The sequence below is a fragment of the Bos grunniens genome, chromosome 20 (genome assembly GCF_055505025.1).
Source record: "Bos grunniens cultivar Pamir isolate PY7600 chromosome 20, Bosgru_T2T1.0, whole genome shotgun sequence".
Taxonomy (NCBI): Eukaryota; Metazoa; Chordata; class Mammalia; order Artiodactyla; family Bovidae; genus Bos; species Bos grunniens.
In genome coordinates, this window is record NC_141184.1 from 30,892,296 (window position 1) to 30,911,564 (window position 19,269).

Genomic DNA, 19,269 nt, shown 5'->3' on the forward strand with positions numbered 1-19,269 from the left:
TTTCAGCCTTACATCAGCAGAAGCACATTCTTTCTAGAAGAGTCAAATCACTTAAACTATGGACTAAAGACACATTGCCAGTTCAGTTTCCAGAAAGAACATATATCAGTGTGAACCATTGCACCCATTAGCAAAGAAGCATGGAGGCAAAACTGTAGAGGAAGAAAGCTCAGATTTCTGTTTTCTGCCTTTCTCTTCCCTTTCGATGTCTTTGTGCTCTGGGGGTGTCAGGGCCTCGGCATCCCCCTTTCTCTACTTGGTGAGGAACTCATTTCCACACAGATATTGAGGGGTCAGTAAATTAGCTTTATTACCAGGATATTTCATTTAAAAGAGGAAGCTGGAAAAGGAAGACAACGTAAATGAATCTAAAGGTGATATTTTGCTTTCGGGTGGAGGAGATGAGCGAGTCTTTCAGATGTCAGGGTTTAGTTTTTCTACAAGAGAGCTCTACTCAGGAAACATTACTTTAGTCGGGCCACCTGTGGCTGGAGCAGTGTGGTGCTTTCTGAACATTAACTCCTTTACATGAAGCTTAGCATTTTACTAATAGAACAGCAAAGCCCCACATTTCACATAACTTGACAGGAACCAGGAAGGATCTCATGTGTTCAGCCTTGCAACTTGGAAGATGGGAGGCCAACAGGCCCCTGTCAGTTTCGCTCGCCACTGCACTGACAGAGGACTCTGGTGTTTGATGCTGGCAGCAGCCACAGGTTCTGGAAGTCCTCGGGCAGAGTCGGTTTGTAAGGCCTGGCCACAGATGCTGCTGTCCGTGTTTGTGGATGTGGCGGAGGAGTTCAAGGTCACGGTTCAATAAATGTTCATTGATGGGCATAAAACAATGGATGACCCCGGGGCATGCCACCTTGTGTGCCCAAGACTTTAATCTGTGAAATGGAGAAAACCACACCAAGTTGCTCTTGGACGTTGTGAAAAATGATTGTAAAAGGGTTTTAGAAGCTTAAGCATTTTGAGTGATGGTGTCCAAAGAAAACAGACCCAACCGCAGAGAGCAGAGCATCCCCATGGCCCTGTAAGCAGTGTTCAGCAGCAGTGTTGAGTGGCATCCTTTTCGGGTCCAGCCAAAAGAGGGGAACTAGAATAACATTGCTGGGGGCTCAACCCTCATTCTGGCTATGAAATTTGAAGTGGCTTAAGCTGTAGGAAATTATTTTGGATTAGTCTTTATCATCTGATTTCCCCCTGGAGTGAAATTACTTCATTTTATAAGGTTCTAAAAATCTTGCTCCCACAGGCTGCAATTTAGAGGTAGAGATTTTGCGTGCCTGCTCAGTCATGTCTGACTCTTTGCAACCCTTGGACTGTACCTGCCAGGCTCCTCTGTCCATGGGATTCTCCAGGAAAGAATACTGGAGTGGGTTGCTACTTCCTCCTCCAGGGGATCTTCCCAAGGTAGGGAGGAAGTGAGCAAAGGATTTTGTGTGTGTTTGTATAATGAACAGTTTAACAATTGGCATAAATTTGGGACCTGTGTTATTTATTTCCTTTGCCCAGTTATCTCTGGGATAATTACTAAATCACTGCAGTCAGCCAGCTGTGTTTTTATCTTATCCTTGAGATCTTAAAGAGATTTCATTTTTTTTTTAAGTAAATAGTCCTACATCAAATTGCCACTCTAATTTGCCCACTGTTGCCCTACAAATCATAGTCATTTCAATTTGGGGCCATTTTTTTCTTTTTTGTAACTCAGCAGTGACTGAAATCTACTCAACAGTATATTTATAGTAACCATATGTCTATGAATTCCTTGGGTAGGACAGATTTCAGATATAGCTCATATGCTATCTATATGCACATGCATTTTTGTTGATCACTTGACCCTGCTTATTACCAGGCATGCAGTTAAGCCTGCAGACGGTTTTGATCGAATGCCCACCACTGCACACTTACTGAGTGCTTCCTTCAGGCAAGGCACTGTGTCCTGTGAAGACAGTTCAGCACTTATGTGGGTGGCTCTTGAAGGATGGGTAAGACGAGGTGGTACAGAAGAGCTTCCTCAGAGAGACCAATAACAGGAATCCCAGCTTAGAAATAGGATGCAGTAGAAGGCAATGGCACCCCACTCCAGTACTCTTGCCTGGAAAATCCCATGGACAGAGGAGCCTGGTAGGCTGCAGTCCATGGGGTCTCTAGGAGTCAGACACGACTGAGTGACTTCACTTTCACTCTTATGCACTGGAAAAGGAAATGGCAACCCACTCCAGTGTTCTTGCCTGGAGAATCCCAGGGACAGGGGAGCCTGGGGGCTGCCATCTGTGGGGTTGCACAGAGTCGGACACGACTGAAGCAACGCAGCAGCAGCAGCAGCAGACACATCTAGGGAATAGTAAGCAAAATCACCTGGCTTGAATGAGGGGATTTTGTCGAGGAGGGTGTTTGGAAAGGTCTTTCTTCTTTGAAAGTTGCTCCTCCCTTGGCTGCCAAAGCACCACCATGTCCAAGTCGTCTGCCTGTGTTGTAGACCTTCCTGGTCTCCTTTCATGACTCTTCTTTTCCACTTGCTCCACAAATATTCGTGTTTCCTAGGTTCTTCCCTTGGCTCTTTTATCTCTCAAAACTTTCTGGGCAGCACATCTACTCACTTGAATGAGATGCTCATCTCCATGTGGATAACGCCTACATTTCTATCTCCAACTCCAGACTCCCTGGGAGTGGCAGGCACCCAGTTCCAGTTGCCCATTGGCACCTCTGGCTGAATAATACTGTGTCTACCTGTCTCATCCTTTCATTCAGAATTGCTCCATTCTGAGATCTGCTGAACCAAGTGTAGAAGGGGAGTCAAGCAGGACGGAAGTTTGAGTTCAAAGAATCTGTTCTGTATGCAGAAAAAAGTAGGAGACTGTAGTCAAAAAGAGATTTTCAAGAATTTGGAAAGTGGAACAGTACTAGGTGATGATAAGACCTAGGGTTTTGCTACTCAAAGGGTGGTCTGTATACCAGTGCATCAGCATCACCTGGGAGATTGCAGAAATGAGGAGCCCTAGTGCTCTGCCCCTCAGACCTATTGAATCAGAATCTGCATTTGAACAAAATTCTCAGGTGAGCTGCATGCACAGTTCTGAGAAACTTTGTTCCAGGGTATGTGCCTGAGAGTGAACTGAGGAAGTTCAGTGGAGTAGAAATTCATCAAATAATGGCAGTCAGGGAACCAAGAGGCTACAATATTGAATGAATGGATAAAGCACAGGGACATTGAAATGGTTCGGTATGAGTGCAATAATGTGGGTGGCGAGGAAGAATTTAAGCTGACTGCCAGCCTCCTCAATGTATTATGTCCCGGAGTGAGGGAGGGTCCTTGCATCGGATGACAGTGATATTTGATGTGGGATTTTTGACATCTTAGTTCATTGGGAACAGAGCCTCTAATTAGGATCTTTCCCCTTTCAAGTTCTGTTGCTGTTGCTTAGTCACTGTGTTGTCTCTGATTCTTGTAAACCCTTGGACTGTAGCCTGGCAACCTTCTCTGTCCATGGGATGGCCCAGGCAAGAATACTGCAGTGGGTTGCCATTTTCTTCTCCAGGGGATCTTCCTGACCCAGGGATTGAACCTATGTCTCCTGCTTGGCAGGCAGATTCTTTACCACTGAGCCACCAGGGAAGCCCCTCTAAGTTCTGTGCTTCAGGGCTTAAAAAATATAACAAGTCCTTATATAATGGTAAATTGACTTTATAAGCAGTGGGCTTATACAAATCAAGCCCTTTGATCAATTTACTTCTTCTTCTTTTTTTCTTTTTTAAAGCAACCCTGGAGGTTTAACAATCTGGTATCCAACATCACCATCCCTCCTACTTTTGATTCTGTTTTCCTGACAGTTAATTAAAAATGTGTTTGCTGGGGCAAATTTTTTCTTTTTTTCTCTCTCCTAATACACATGAAACATCTTGAAAATCTTATACATGTTAGAGAACTCATATTGGTGCCATATCCTTGGGTATGGGTTTGGTCTTTAAGGAGATGCTTTGCTTGATAGACAAATCAACAGTGATGATGAAGGTCCTGATTTGGAGTCAGGAGATTTAAGTTCCAGTCACAGCTCTATCCTTACTATCTGTGCGACGTTGAGTGAATCAGGCAACTGTTACGGCCTTCAGGTTCTCATTTACACAACATGCTGGTTGGATTATATGAGCTCTGAGTTCCCTCTGAGTTGTAAACTTGTGATTCTGTAATTCTTTTAGGCTGTTAGGAATGCCTATAAGGTTAAAATTATGCATCTCCCTAAGACATGTGGGCTGCCGCCTATGGGGTTGCACAGAGTTGGACACGACTGAAGTGACTTAGCAGCATAGCAGCAGCAAGACATGTGCTCAAGAGTCTCTCTTGTATTGTGGCCAATATATTTATTAAGCTCAGTGTCGTTCTATCCGTGATTCCAAATGAAGACACATCTGCATCTAGCATACTCTGCATAGTTCTGGTAGCTTTCTTAGGAGAAATGAGTCTCCTCACAGAAGCAGAATGTGTTAGCCCTAAATATTTTAAAAAAGAAATAGGGTATCTTTTAGTTGCCCAATTAGGTGAATTAATTTTCTTATGAAATAGACTGAAAAAGATCAATCTCTTCAAAATGTCACATGATCCAAACGTGTGAAGACTGTGGGGCATTCCTTGAAATGTGAAGACGTAACTGAATTCTCAAAACTGTAGACCTGAAGGGATACTTTCAGGATAATTACAAGGAATGACTATTTTTCCTGGTAGTTAGTAAGCATATGAAACTCATTACTTGCCTAGTTTCCAAAGGCTGTCTTCACATGGGTTCCAGAATGATTTAGATGAGTTCATTATGATGGATCCCAAATGGGATTCAGAATGTGTTGATCTTTTGGTGTGAGGCCCCATTCTTTAGAGCTGATATCTGAGATATACAAATGCCTTTAAAAATTATTGCTTAAAAATTTTAGTTCAGTGATAGAAAACAGAACTTGATTGGACAAAACAAGAACGTTGACCTTATGATTATGTATTTTCTTATAGCGGCAACTGTGGACAAATTTTCCAGGCTTGTCCTGGAATATTCATTTAGGGGATTAATTAAGAAAACTTTTTACTGTGGGAAACTTTCAGTATATACAAAAATGGAGAGCACAGTATTGTGAAACTCCATGCTCTCATCACTTAGCTTCGTAATTAGCCAAGTCTAATTTCATCTCTAATATTTTCCCTACCCTTACCTTCAGTTTAGTTCAGTTTAATCGCTCAGTCATGTCCAACTCTTTGAGACCTCATGAATTGCAGCACGCCAGGCCTCCCTGTCCATCACCAACTCCTGGAGTTCACTCAAACTCATGTCCATCGAGTCAGTGATGCCATCCAGCCATCTCATCCTCTGTCGTCCCCTTCTCCTCCTGCCCCCAATCCCTCCCAGAATCAGGGTCTTTTCCAATGAGTCAACTCTTTGCAGAGTTTCAGCTTCAGCATCAGTCCTTCCAATGAACATCCAGGACTGATCTCCTTAAGGATGGACTGGTTGAATCTCCTTGCAGTCCAAGGGACTCTCAAGAGTCTTCTCCAACACCACAGTTCAAAAGCATCAATTCTTTGGCGCTCAGCTTTCTTCACAGTCCAACTCTCACATCCATACATGATCACTGGAAAAACCATAGCCTTGACTAGATGGACCTTTGTTGGCAAAGTAATATCTCTGCTTTTCAATATACTGTCTAGGTTGGTCATAACTTTCTTTCCAAGGAGTAAGCATCTTTTAATTTCATGGCTGCAATCACCATCTGCAGTGATTTTGGAGCCCAAAAAAATAAAGTCTGACACTGTTTCCACTGTTTCCCCATCTATTTTCCATGAAGTGATGGGACCAGATGCCATGATCTTCGTTTTCTGAATGTTGAGCTTTAAGCCAACTTTTTCACTCTCCTCTTTCACTTTCATCAAGAGGCTTTTTAGTTCCTCTTCACTTTCTGCCATAAGGGTGGTGTCATCTGCATATCTGAGGTTATTGATATTTCTCCCGGCAATCTTGATTCCAGCTTGTGCTTCATCCAGCCCAGCATTTCTCATGATGTACTCTGCATATAAGTTAAATAAGCAGGGTGATAATATACAGCCTTGATGTACTCCTTTCCCTATTTGGAACCAGTCTGTTGTTCCATGTCCAGTTCTAACTGTTGCTTCCTGACCTGCATATAGGTTTCTCAAGAGGCAGGTCAGGTGGTCTGGTATTCCCATTTCTTTCAGAATTTTCCAGTTTATTGTGATCCACACAGTCAAAGGCTTTGGCATAGTCAATAAAGCAGAAATCGATGTTTTTCTGGAACTCTGCTGCTGCTGCTGCTAAGTCGCTTCAGTCGTGTCCAACTCTGTGCGACCCCATAGACAGCAGTCCACCAGGCTCCCCCGTCCCTGGGATTCTCCAGGCAAGAACACTGGAGTAGGTTGCCATTTCCTTCTCCAATGCATGAAAGTGAAAAGTGAAAGTGAAGTCACTCAGTCGTGTCCGACTCTTAGCGACCCCATGGACTGAAGCCCACCAGGCTCCTCCATCCATGGGATTTTCCAGGCAAGAGTACTGAAGTCGGGTGCCATTGCCTTTTCCTTTCTGGAACTTTAGGCCCTGGTAATTGTGAAGCAAATCCAAGGCATCCTCATTTTGTCTTAAGCATTTTAATATTTATCTAAAAGATTAGTTTCTTTATTATTTAATTAAAATAAAATTTATACCCAGAGAAATCCAAAGCTCTTAATTGTACACCTTGATCACCTTTGATCCTTGTGTATGTCTGTGCAACCACCACTCCTAGTAAGATATAGATTTGCATGACCACATAGTTTCCCCATGTCCTTTTCCAATCAGTTTCTACCTCCATAAGCAACCTGTCTCCTTCCCTCTACCTTTAATGAGGTATAACTGACAAATGAGTTTAAGGTATACAAGTATAAGGATTTGGTATATGTATATATTGTGAAGTGATTATGACAATAAAGTTAGTTAATACAACTGTCACCTCATATATTCAGTAGTTACCTTTTTGATTTTTATTTTCTGGTGGTGAGAACATTTTAAGATTTACTCTCTTAGTAAATTACATGTCTACAATACAGTACTGTTCACTATAGTTACCATGCTGTGCATTAAATCCCCAGAACTTACTCATCCTATCACTTAAAGTTTGTGCCCTTTTACCAACAGCTCCCCATTTCTCCCACTTGCCAGTCACTGGCAACCACCATTTAACTCTCTTTTTCTGTGAATTTCACTTTTTTAGATTCCACACACGTGAGATCATTTAGTATTCCCTCTTTCTCTGTATGGTTATTTTACTTTACCTAATGCTCTCCAAATGTATCCATATTGACCCCAATGGCAGGATTTCCATATGGTTGAATTCTGTCTATCATTTATCTGTCTGTCTTTCTCTGTCACAGAAACTAGAGCACAAAGCTGTTTTCAAGTATGAGCTGGCTGAACATATGTGCCAGTTGGATAGATGTCATAACTAGGCAAGACATGGTTTGGACCCTTACTTAAGAACTTGCCCACTCAACATTTTCTGGACTTTAGACCCCATACACTGACCAAGATCTCTTCTTTCTGTTTAGAATGTTAGAGTCTCCATCACAGGATAATAACAGTGTCCATTCACACAGTTTTGTAAGGACTAAACACGTGCTATTGTCATGCTCAGTAGCTTCAGTCATGTCTGACTCCTTGTGACTCTATGAACTGTAGCCCGCCAGGCTCCTTGTCCATGGGATTTTCCAGGCAATAATACTGGAGTGGGTTGCCATTTCCTCTTCCAGGGCATCTTCCCAACTCAGGGATTGAACTTGCGTCTCCTGCATTGCAGGCAGATTCTTCACCGCTGAGCCATCAGGGAAGATCCTAAACACAGTAGAATTTAAATTCTAGTAAGTTCAGCTCCTAGAATATAGGAGATGTTCAATATCATAGCTATAACCTGGAAGTAAAGAGCACTGTTTGACTTTGTTCAATCTGGCATTTTGTGAACTTGTTTAACCATGATAGTGCTATTTCTGGAAGCATCTATTAACATTTTAAGGAATGCTGCTGCTCTATGGAATCCAGGTTGGAAACCCTGAATTAAGAATTGAACAAAATCAAGCTGTTGACTGTTCACAGTGAGTGAATAAATCAGTGCTTGCTTAAACTAGAAGTTGGGCTTCCGGATCTTAGCTCAGTCCTCACCACATGTTGCTTGAATAAAAAGGAGAGGTTTCATTTTAAGATACAAGACAGAATCAAAAAGGTGGCACTAGTGGTAAAGAACCTGCCTGCCAATACAGGAGACATAAGAGATGTGGGTTCGATCCCTGGTTGGAGAAGATCCTCTGGAGTAGGAAATGGCAACCCACTCCAGTATTCTTGCCTGGAGAATCCCATGGACAGAGGGGCTTGGCGGGCTACAGTCCATGGGGCTGCAAAGAGTCAGACAAGATTGAGTGATCTGTCTATATGAAACCTGGATTTTTGCTCATCTCTTCCTTCTAGTCACATCTCCAGGTGACTCAAGAAATTCAAGGAAAGCTATCTGAAGTTCTCTGGATCAGCTGTCAAGGATGTCATCAAGTTGGATAAGTTAGAATTTACATGGTCCTTCTGATTTTGGCCTTTCGGAAACAATGAGGCCAGACACTGTCCTCCCGTGTTCCCTTGTCTCTGTCTCCCTCTGCCTTGGTCACCCTGCTTCATGTCTTGGGGCTGCCTTACTGCCCAGCAGGTGGCTGCTCCCTGCCCCTGCCCTCCACCTTGGGTGGGGTGTGTGTGTTCACCCACCTTGATGTTGTGTCTGACAGAGGAACTCAGATCCCTGGAAAGTGAGGCCAGTGAGTGACCAGAGCAATGTGTGGAGGTCGGGTCCCCAAGCTTTCCAGAGGCACAGATGGTCGAGCACAGGTGGGACATCCAGGTCAAGGACAGACATTGCTCACTTGATCACCTGAAAGCCAGGGACGATTATGTCATTAGGAATGTGCATTTCTCAACTAAGCCTTTAAGAGCGATGGGTGAGGAGAAGCATCCTTATATGACATGTGTGTGTGACACGTTCAAAGGGCACACATATCAGATGACTGAATTCCCTGCGTGAGCCATGGGAGAATTTTAAAAAGTCATTCTTGTGCTTGTGCTCCACACCCACTAATCCCAGGAGTCCAGTTCCTGTTCCAGGAGTCCAGTTTTCCTCCACTTCATTTCTCAGGTGGCTCTCCTGGCTGGGGTTGGTGCACGGATGTGATCTGCAAGCACTGTGATACCTGCGGGCAGTTTGCACTGCTTTTCTCTTCATTAGAGGGACAGCCGGTTGCGGTAGTGTGGAAGATGCATGAGGGGTCAGAACCAGACTTAATGATCTCCTCAGGACTGCTGTTGTTTAATGATCCATTTTGTCTTAGGTAATGAGAAAGAGAAAAAAAATCTGCTTTTATTTGCAGGCGTCAGCCACATTTTAGGCTAGCTGATCCGAGTTAATTTACCAGTCTTGGGCATTACTCTGGGGGCTAGAGCCGAGCCTGGGATGGAGACAGTCATTTATCAACTTAGGGCCCACTTCCATCCCAAAGAAGTCTGCCAGGGGATACGGTGGTTCTTTGGCCAAGCATAGGGCTGGACCCCGGCTCCCTCCTGAATCTGCTGTCTGACGGTTAGAAAGCCATTTGCCCTTTGCACGAGGATAGTGTTCTTCAGAGTTCACTAGGATAGGGAGGAAGGTTTTCAGCTTCAGTTTCCTCAAGGCTAAAATCAGACAGCAAGTGACCAAGTATGAATTCCCTGAAGGCAGGCCCAATAGAAAAGAGCAGATGTTGGGGGTGTCTTCCAGTAAGAGTGAGAACTCCTTTTTTGATGTTGAAGAATTTGTGATATCACTTGATTTATTGTTACCCTATATTGTAGATTTTTAATTTTATGATTCAAAGAAAATTGCATAAAAATAGACAGTATCTATATGTTTCTTGTATGGAGGTCACGTGTGTAGTGTTCATCAAATGCCTAATATCCTTTAACCTTTGACCTCCCCATGCAGCATGCCCAGGCCAATTTTTTCTCATCCAGTGGCCTGGGAGGGCAGGACAAGGTTCATCTTCAGGGTCTTGTTTCTCATCATTCCAGATGAAGCTGCCATTGTTCTTGCTCTGATAGGGAGAAGCAGGTCCTGGGCCATGTCTCCTCTTATTTACTTGCCATCACAATGTCCCTGTCCCTGATGAATGGATACAGAAGCTGTTGTACATATACACAATGGAGTATTACTCAGCTATAAAAAGGAACACATCTGAGTCAGTGCTAATGAGGTGGATGAACTTAGAGCCTATTATATAGAGTGAAGTAACCCAGAAAGAGAAAACAAATAGCATATTTTAACACATATATATGGATTCTAGAAAGATGGTGCTGATGAACCTATTGGGAGGGCAGTCATGGAGATGCAGACATAGAGAACAGACTTATGGAAATGAGATCAGGGGAGGGAAGGAGAAGGTGGGATGAATGGGGAGAGTAGCATGGAAACATATATGTAAAATAGTTAGCCAGTGGGAATTTGCTGTTTGATACAGGGAACTCAAACCGACGCTCTGTGACAGCCTAGAGGTATGGGATGCTGTGGGAGGTGAGAGGGAGATTCAAGTGGTAGGGGACATAGGTATCAGTTCAGTTCAGTTGCTCAGTCATGTCCGACTCTTTGTGACCCCATGGACTGCAGCACGCCAGGCTTCCCTTTCCATCACCAATTCCCAGAGCTTGCTCAAACTCATATCCGAGTTGGTGATGCCATCCAACCATCTCATCCTCTGTCGTCCCTTTCTCCTCCTGCCTTCAATCTTTCTCAGCATCAGGGTCTTTTCCAATTAGTTGGTTCATCGCATCAGGTGGCCAAAGTATTGGAATTTCAGCTTCAGCAATCAGTCCTTCCAATGAATATTCAGGACTGATTTCCTTTACGATTGACTGGTTTGATCTCCTTGCAGTCCAAGGGACTCTCAAGAATTTTCTCCAACACCAGGACATAGGTATCCCTATGGCTGATTCATGTTGATGTATGGCAGAAACCAACACTATATTGTAAAGCAATTACCCTTCAGTTAAAAATAGTTTAAAAAAGTATTAAAAAAAAGTCTTTGTCCCTGACCACCTCTTTGACTGAAGGAGAGGTTAAAGGTCACCTTTTTTTCAAAAGACTTGAAAAATGCTGCCCAGCACCCTCCACTTTGCTCATTTGCACTGGGAACCATTGATTTGTGGTGAGGAAGGTAGATTCACCTGATGAATACTTGAGTTCATGTGGATTCCACTAGCCAAGCCCTGGGACAGCCTCCCCCTGTACTCAGCTTTGGTAGGTTTCTCCCAGTTGCCTCCATCTGAGAGCTTTATAGGCTTTCTTGGATGTCTAGACAGCCCTGGGAGCCAGATACTGCCAGCCTATTCATTCTCTCTTTACACAACAGCTGAGGCATGTAGCGTTCTCTGCTGACTTGTTTGGAACACAGCCACTGAGGAATTCACCTATGAATTTGTCTCCCCAAAAAGAAATGAGAAAAGACTCTGTCCACAGTTATAGGAGCCATGGTAGAAATGGCAACTGTTTATGCTCAGTTAAAAAAGAACTCTGCCTCTTTTTTTTAAATTGAAGTATAGCTGATGTACAATGTTATATGAGTTACTGGTATCAATATAATGGTTCATGATTTTTAAAACTTTAGTTCATTTGTAGGTATTATAAAATATTGGCTATATCCCCCATGTTGTACAATATATCCTTGTAGCTGATTCCATATCTGATAGTTTGTACTGCTTAATCCTCTATATTACTTCTCCTTCCCTTTTTTCTCCCCACTGGTAACCACTAGTTTGTTCTCTATACCTGTGAGTCCACTTTGAAAAAGAACTAGATTTCTATTCTGCCTTCCCCATGATGGAGATTTAAAAAGAAACCACATTAGCAGACAGACATGGCTAACAGGTACTATCAGAAAGAAAAGTCAAAGGCAAAAAATGGCTTTCTTTTGCATGGAATAGCCCAACTCCAGAGGATAAAATCAAGGGAATTGAGATGAAATGAAGGGAGAGCATGCTTCCTTGTTCTGGCAAATTCCCCAGAATGAATGAAAGATGGTGAATGATGATCATCTTATTTGAACCATAAAAGCAAATCATTATTACCCTGGAGCTGGTCCCTCTTGGGGGTTAACTTCACAGCTGCCTTGTGTGGAATCCGTCTCTGCACCCATGGGGAATGGTGGTGCTATGTAGGGAGACTGGAGACTCCTAGGGATCATGGACTATATGGTTCTCTTAACTCCATTTGGTGTCCAGCAGGGGAATGGCTACATTTACAAATTTAGTGAAGGCTTCTTTCTTGCTGGAAAGTGAAAGTGTGTTAATCACACAGTTGTGTCTGACTCTTTGCAGCCCCATGGACTGTAGCATGCTAGACTCCTCTGTCCATCGGATTCTCCAGGCAAGAATACTGGAGTGGGTAGCTGTTTCCTTCTCCAGAGGATCTTCCTGACCCAGGGATCGAACCTGGGTCTCCCACATTGCAGGCTGATTCTTTACTGTCTGAGTAACCAGGGAAGCCCTGGCTAGAAATGAGGCTTAATACAAGAGCAGGTCAGTCAGAAGAGGGAATCCTATTTTCTTCTGTTGGTAATGACACCATGCTTTGTCAGTCAGGATTTTGAGGTTTGGGTGTTCTGTCCAGAGGCAGGGGGTAGATCAGATAAACTTACAAAGCCTTTCAGCCTGGAAGGCCAGTGGAAAGAGTTCCAAAGGCAACTTAATACTCTGGATTTATTTTTCTCCCTCGCTTTTTACAAAAATTTGCACTTCCAATTTGCAGTGTCTATAATGTGCTAACGGGCTTTCCTCCCATTAAAAAACACGTGTGGATGTGAGAATGTTTCTCCTTAAGAAAAGACGGTCTCTGGGGCTTTGCTTCTGGCTTGAGGTCCTATGAGGTAGGTGTGAAGAACCCTCCCCCGCAGTGGGTGGGGGTGTGAGCGAACCTCACTGGGGGCCAGCAGCTCTCCTGCTAATTTTGGCAGGAGAGGGAGACACTCAGCTACTTGGCGAGGAAAGAAAGTAAATTTTGTGATTCATTTGCAAATCGAGATAAAGTGAGTTTTCAGACATGTGTTCAGAGCCTGTCTATTCTCTTCTACCATTAAACCTGTGTGTGTGTATGCGTGTGTGTGTTTGTGTATATTAGTTGCTCAGTTGTATCCGACTCTTTGTGACCCCATGGACTGTAGCTCGCCAGGCTCCTCTGTCCATGGAGTTCTCCAGGCAAGAATACTGGAGTGGGTTGCCACTCCCTTCTCCAGGGGATCTTCCCAACACAGGGATCGAACCCAGGTCTCTCACATGGCAGGCAGATTCTTTACTGTCTGAGCCACCACGGAAGCCCTTAAACCTGTTAGGACGGAGGTAATCCAAGTTCACGTTTTTCAGTCAAATCATTGTTCTTCCCATTCTGGTGCTTTGGGTGGCCAGTGGCAGCATGGTGGCCTCTGGATTAGGATTTTGAGAAGATGGAGAGAGAGAAGTGGACAGGTGATGTCTAGCAGCTGAAACTTTATAGTCTGTGTGGAGGCTGTCTTAGGCTCCCAGAACAAGGAATATAGATGGAAAGCTTCCAGAATTCTAGAAGGTTGAGAGAGAGTGATGCTCTTTAGGTCCTCAAAGTAAGGAGTCGATTAGATCAGAGCTTTTTAAAAGCACCTTATATTCACCATATCCCACCATCTGTGATTCTTCCTGCTATAGCAGGGTGATTTTTATATAATTATCAAAGAGAAGATAGATCTTTTGAAAAAATATTTTTTATTGTAGCTTGAGGATTAAATCACACAGCTCAAGTCCACTCATGAACTCATTAGCATACATACTTTCTCAAGCCATGATGACTTCATGGGCTAAGTGAAAATTTCATTCCTTTGGAAAATTGAATTAGTCTAGCCAAATCAGCAGAAAATTATCTTTGACTAGTAGGTGTTATTTCTACACCATTCTGCTTTGCCTAAAAAAATAATGACCCTGAGACTTCAGCTAGATGGCTAAGCAATAAAGCCAGTGTCTGCCATTTTCTTTCACAGTCCCAAGAACTGTTGTAGATGTTTTACACACACTTGTTCATTAATCCCCAGAAGAGCTCTAGGAGATAAATTGATACTAAACTCTCATTTAATCGATAAGGAAATTGAAGATTAAAGAGATCAGGCAACCTGTCAAGGCTTGGATTAAACTTTGGGTGTAGCGGCTAAGTGATGGCTCTCCTGTAAACTCTACTAGTCTGACCTCTGCCTCTCCCAGGGGGTCAGTAAAACTGACCAGCTGCACTCATCATACTTGGGTGGAATTAAGGATGAGGCATCGTGGAAGATCCCTGTTTGGGATATGAAAGCATGAACAGGGAGTCTTAGTTTCCATGAAAGTGGGTCAGTAAGATATGCTGTAACAGTAAGTAGATCACTTATTTTCTGAACACTGCTATTAGGAATTAGAAGCCTTAGCAAGATCCTTAGGTTTATAATTCTCTGTCTCCAAACGATAAGAACAAAAGGTAACAGTGAGAGCTGACGTTTGCAGATTTTATATCTGCTAATTCATTTAAAATGACAACAACCCCTTGAGATAGCTATGGCTATCTTCCTCATTTTCTGGATGGGGAAAACTGAGACCCAGAGTGGTGCAGAAATAGCCAGGAAGTGGCAGAGCTGGGTGTGAACCCAGGCTGTGTAAGCATTATTCTAGCCTGCCTGTCAGCAGCAGCACTCGGCTTTGGCAGTTCTGAAATATTTGCTTCTGTGATGCATATAGGACTTAGTCATTCAGAGTGGGATGAGGCTGAGAAGAACTGGACATTGAGCTATGTCTTCTGTGAATGTTCGTGTATTTGAACCAGGTGGCTCTCCTCCTCTGGGTTTTTTTCCTAGGGATGGGGCAGGAATGTCCCTCACAGGGCTTCCCTGTGGTTGTCTGTGGGATACCCAATTCACCCTGCTGCATGGAACTGTGTTCTTGACACACTCTTCTGAAATAAGAAGGCTGGAATTTGGGGGTACTCTTCTACAGAATCTGTAACTCTTAAGTGTTTCAAGATTGTATTTGCTTATTTCATCTTCAGTGAACATTAATGGGTTTAAATGTGGTATCAGAACTTGCCAAACGGTGCTTATAGAAGGAAACAGGCTCAGAAAGATTAAGTGACTTCTCCAATTTCACACGAAGTTGTACGTTACTGAGTGCAAAGGCTATCTTACTTGAGCCAGGACTCAACCGAGATAAACCAACGGCCTGTTTCTGCTCTTGTCCTTGGAGCTTGGCAGGGACCGGAAGTAGGGAGGACTCAGATGCACTGGAACTACTCAGAACACAAATGGGAGAGAGAAACTGAGATGCTGATGCTGATAGAAGAGAGGACAGAGAGGGGAGAGCCACACCCACTCCTCTTTGCACACTTAGGCATCTGTGCTCCTCAACTAGGCACGTGATAGTATTTGAATATGAATGAATGGATCCCTACTGTCCCTTCAGTTCTGCTCCATATTCAGAGCATGGAAAGCAGAAGGGTTGGTGAGGGTGGAGAAGACCTCAATGGGGAGATGGCTTCAGGTAAAGAGCAGACGTGGGAGTAGAGGGCATGTGTTCAGAGGTATCTGTGGGCAAAGGCTGATTGAACCTGGAATACTTAACGTGGCCCACAGGTACATTTTCCTTAACTTCGGTAATATCTTGTCTTTTCTCCAAATACTCAAATGGGGAAAGAGTTTTCCTGACATGAGCCAGTGCCAGGAAAATTGTAGCCTTTTCTTTGTTAGTTGCTCTTCTGCACATTTCTGCCATTGCCATGCGCTTCGAGCCTAACCTGTTAACCATTTGGATTCTCTCACATTATTCCTGAATGTGAGTCATGTGGTGTCTGGGCTCACCCACCTGGGCTTTCCTTTCCAGGTGAACATGTTTGTTGAAGGATTCCACGATGCCATCCTCCTCTACGTCTTGGCTTTACGTGAAGTACTCAGAGCTGGTTACAGTAAGAAGGATGGAGGGAAAATTATCCAGCAGACTTGGAACCGAACATTTGAAGGTGAGGATTCAGTCTACAAGCTCACAGCATTCTGCTGCCAATCAAGTTGCTTTCTTCCTGGTTCTGTTTTTCTCTCTTACAACTATGGGACCTTGCTAGTATCTTAGTTTTCCCAGCTATAGAAGGATAATAAGTCATGATCGACCTACTTCACAGGCTTGTGAAAATTAAATGAGATAAAGCTTATGAAAGTGCTTTGAAGGAGTCCCACTGAAATAGGAAGCACCTTGTTTCCTGACGGCAACAATTCTTTGCTAAGTCACTTCAGTCATGTCTGACTCTTTGCAACCCCTGGACTGTAGCCCATCTGGCTCCACTGTCCATGGGATTTTCCAGGCAAGACTACTGAAGTGGGTTGCCATGCCCTTCTCCAGGAGATCTTCCTGACCCAGGGATCGAACCCCAGTCTCTTGTGTCTCCTGCGTTGGTGGGTGCATTCTTTACCTCTTTACCACTAGTGTCACCTGGGAAGCCCCTAGGCTTCTTTATTTTATTTTTTTCCCTAGGCTTCTTTAAACGTGTCATAAGCCTCATTCACAGCAATCAGTTTGTGAAGAGTTCTGTGATCAGTTTTAGAAGGAATTATCCCAGGTACACTTTCCTCTGTTCCAAACATCTGGAGGTTTGAGATGATGAGCAGGTCCAGTTGAGCTCTCTCCTTTCAATTTTTGAAATGGTGAATACTGGTTGTTGCTTTCTTAGGAACAGAGGAATTATAAGAACAACAAAAGAAATGGCATGTCATCTCCTCACTCAAGCAATTTTATTGACATTTAAAAATTGTACAAGAGTGAGACTATTCTTGGCTGGAAAGTTAAACACTACAAAAATGTACAAAATGAAAAGTGAAAGTTTTCCTTTCCACCCTAGTCCCCTCTCCCCAATGTAATGGCTATTAAAAATTTCCTATGAGTCAGCCTAAAAATATTCTGTGCCTCCTGCCAGCACATATGCATTTGTATATCTTATCTAAAAAATTTACACAAAAGGGTCATACTAGGAATGCCATTCCTCATCTTAGCTTTTTCACTTGTATGTCAAGCAGAAGAATTTTCCATATGAGCGCTCATAAATTCAGCACATTTTAAAATGATGGTTCCACATTTTTCCATTGTTTGGCTGTACAAGGATTTCTTTACCCAGTCTTCTATTGATGGATACTTCAGTTGTCTAGGTTTTGCTATTATGCAAAATGCTATCATGAGGTTACACATCTTGATGAATTTCTGTGAGTACACCCAACAGGGAACAGTCTTAGTCATGGCCTATCTGGGTCCAAAATTATATTGGTGCCTTTTAAAGTGCGTTGTTGTTCTGTCACTAAGTTGTGTCCAACTCTTTGTGACCCCAGGGACTGTAGCATGCCAGGGTTCCCTGTCCCTCACCATCACCCAGAGTTTGCCCAAGTTTATGTCCATTGAATTGGTGATGCCATCCAACCATCTCAGCCTCTGTTGTCCCCTTCTCCTGGAGGAGGGAATGGCAAACCACTAAAGTATACTTGCTGTGAGAATCCCATGAACTGTATAAAAAGGCAAAGTACATTAGATATTGCCACATAGCTTACAGAAAGGTCTACTAGTCCATATTCTTGCTAATGGTGTATAAAATACTAGTTTCCTCTCACATCAGTTCAGTTCAGTTCAGTCGCTCAGTCGTGTCCGACTCTTTGCGACCCTATGAACCGCAGCATGCCAGGCCTCCCTGTCCATCACCAACTCCCAGAGTTTACCCAAACTCACATCCATTGAGTCAGTGATGCCATCCAACCATCTCATCCTCTGTCGTCCCCTTCTCCTCCTGCCTTCAATCTTCCCCAGCATCAGGGTCTTTTCAAATGAGTCAGCTCTTTGCATCAGGTGGCCAAAATATTGGAGTTTCAGCTTCAACATCAGTCCTTCCAATGAACACAAAGGACTGATTTCCTTTAGGATGGACTGGTTGGATCTCCTTGCAGTCCAAGGGACTCTCAAGAGTCTTCTCCAACACCACAGTTCAAAAGCATCAATTCCTCGGTGCTCAGCTTTCTTTATAGTCCAACTCTCACATCCATACATGACTACTGGAGAAACCATAGCCTTGACTAGAAGGACCTTTGTTGACAAAGTAATGTTTCTGCTTTTTAATGTGCTGTCTAGGTTGGTCATAACTTTCCTTCCAAGGAGGAAGCGTCTTTTAATTTCATGGCTTGCAATCACCATCTGCAGTGATTTGGGAGCCCCCCAAAATAAAGTCAGCCACTATTTCCACTGTTTTCCCATCTATTTTCTATGAAGTGATGGGACCAGATGCCATGATCTTCATTTTCTGAATGTTGAGCTTTAAGTCAACTTTTTCACTCACCTCTTTCACTTTTATCAAGAGGCTCTTTAGTTCTTCTTAACTTTCTGCCATAAGGGTGGTGTCATCTGCATATGTGAGGCATATTTCTCCCGGCAATCTTGATTCTAGCTTGTGCTTCATCCAGCCCAGTGTTTCTCACGATGTACTCTGCATATAAGTTAAATAAGCAGGGTGACAATATACAGCCTTGAAGTACCCCTCTTCCTATTTGGAACCAGTCTGTTGTTTCATGTCCAATTCTAACTGTTGCTTCCCGACCTGCCATCAGTCAAAAATGAGGATGAGACTCAATATTAGAACACCCAGTTGCTGGAGCCCTGGGGACATCAACTTCATATTCACTCACTCATTCATTCATTCATCAGGTATTCTTGAGCACTTCCTATGTGCCAGGCACTGGGTTAGTTCAGTTCAGTTCAGTCGCTCAGTTGTGTCCGACTCTTTGAGACCCTATGAACTGCAGCATGCCAGGCCTCCCTGTCCATCACCAACTCCCGGAGTTCACTCAGACTCACATCCATCGAGTCAGTGATGCCATCCAGCCATCTCATCCTCTGTTGTCCCCTTCTCCTCCTGCCCCCAATCCCTCCCAGCATCAGACTCTTTTCCAATGAGTCAACTCTTGGCATGAGGTGGTCAAAGTACTGGAGTTTCAGCTTTAGCATCATTCCTTCCAAAGAAATCCCAGGGCTGATCTCCTTTAGAATGGACTGGTTGGATCTCCTTGCAGTCCAAGGGACTCTCAAGAGTCTTCTCCAACACCACAGTTCAAAAGCATCAATTCTTCGGCACTCAGCTTTCTTCACAGTCCAACTCTCACATCCATACATGACCACTGGAGAA

At 43.5% G+C, this 19,269-nt stretch overlaps 1 protein-coding gene across 4 annotated transcripts in view; it reads left to right on the forward strand.

The window, feature by feature from the left end:
- NPR3 (natriuretic peptide receptor 3) overlaps positions 1-19,269 on the forward strand; it is an 80,913-nt gene that overhangs the window by 46,097 nt on the left and 15,547 nt on the right. For all 4 annotated transcript variants that reach the window (XM_086361317.1, XM_086361315.1, XM_086361316.1 and 1 more), the window contains exon 4: positions 15,948-16,083. In XM_086361317.1, coding sequence (XP_086217443.1) covers positions 15,948-16,083 — 136 coding nt within the window. The remainder of the gene's footprint in view (positions 1-15,947; positions 16,084-19,269) is intronic.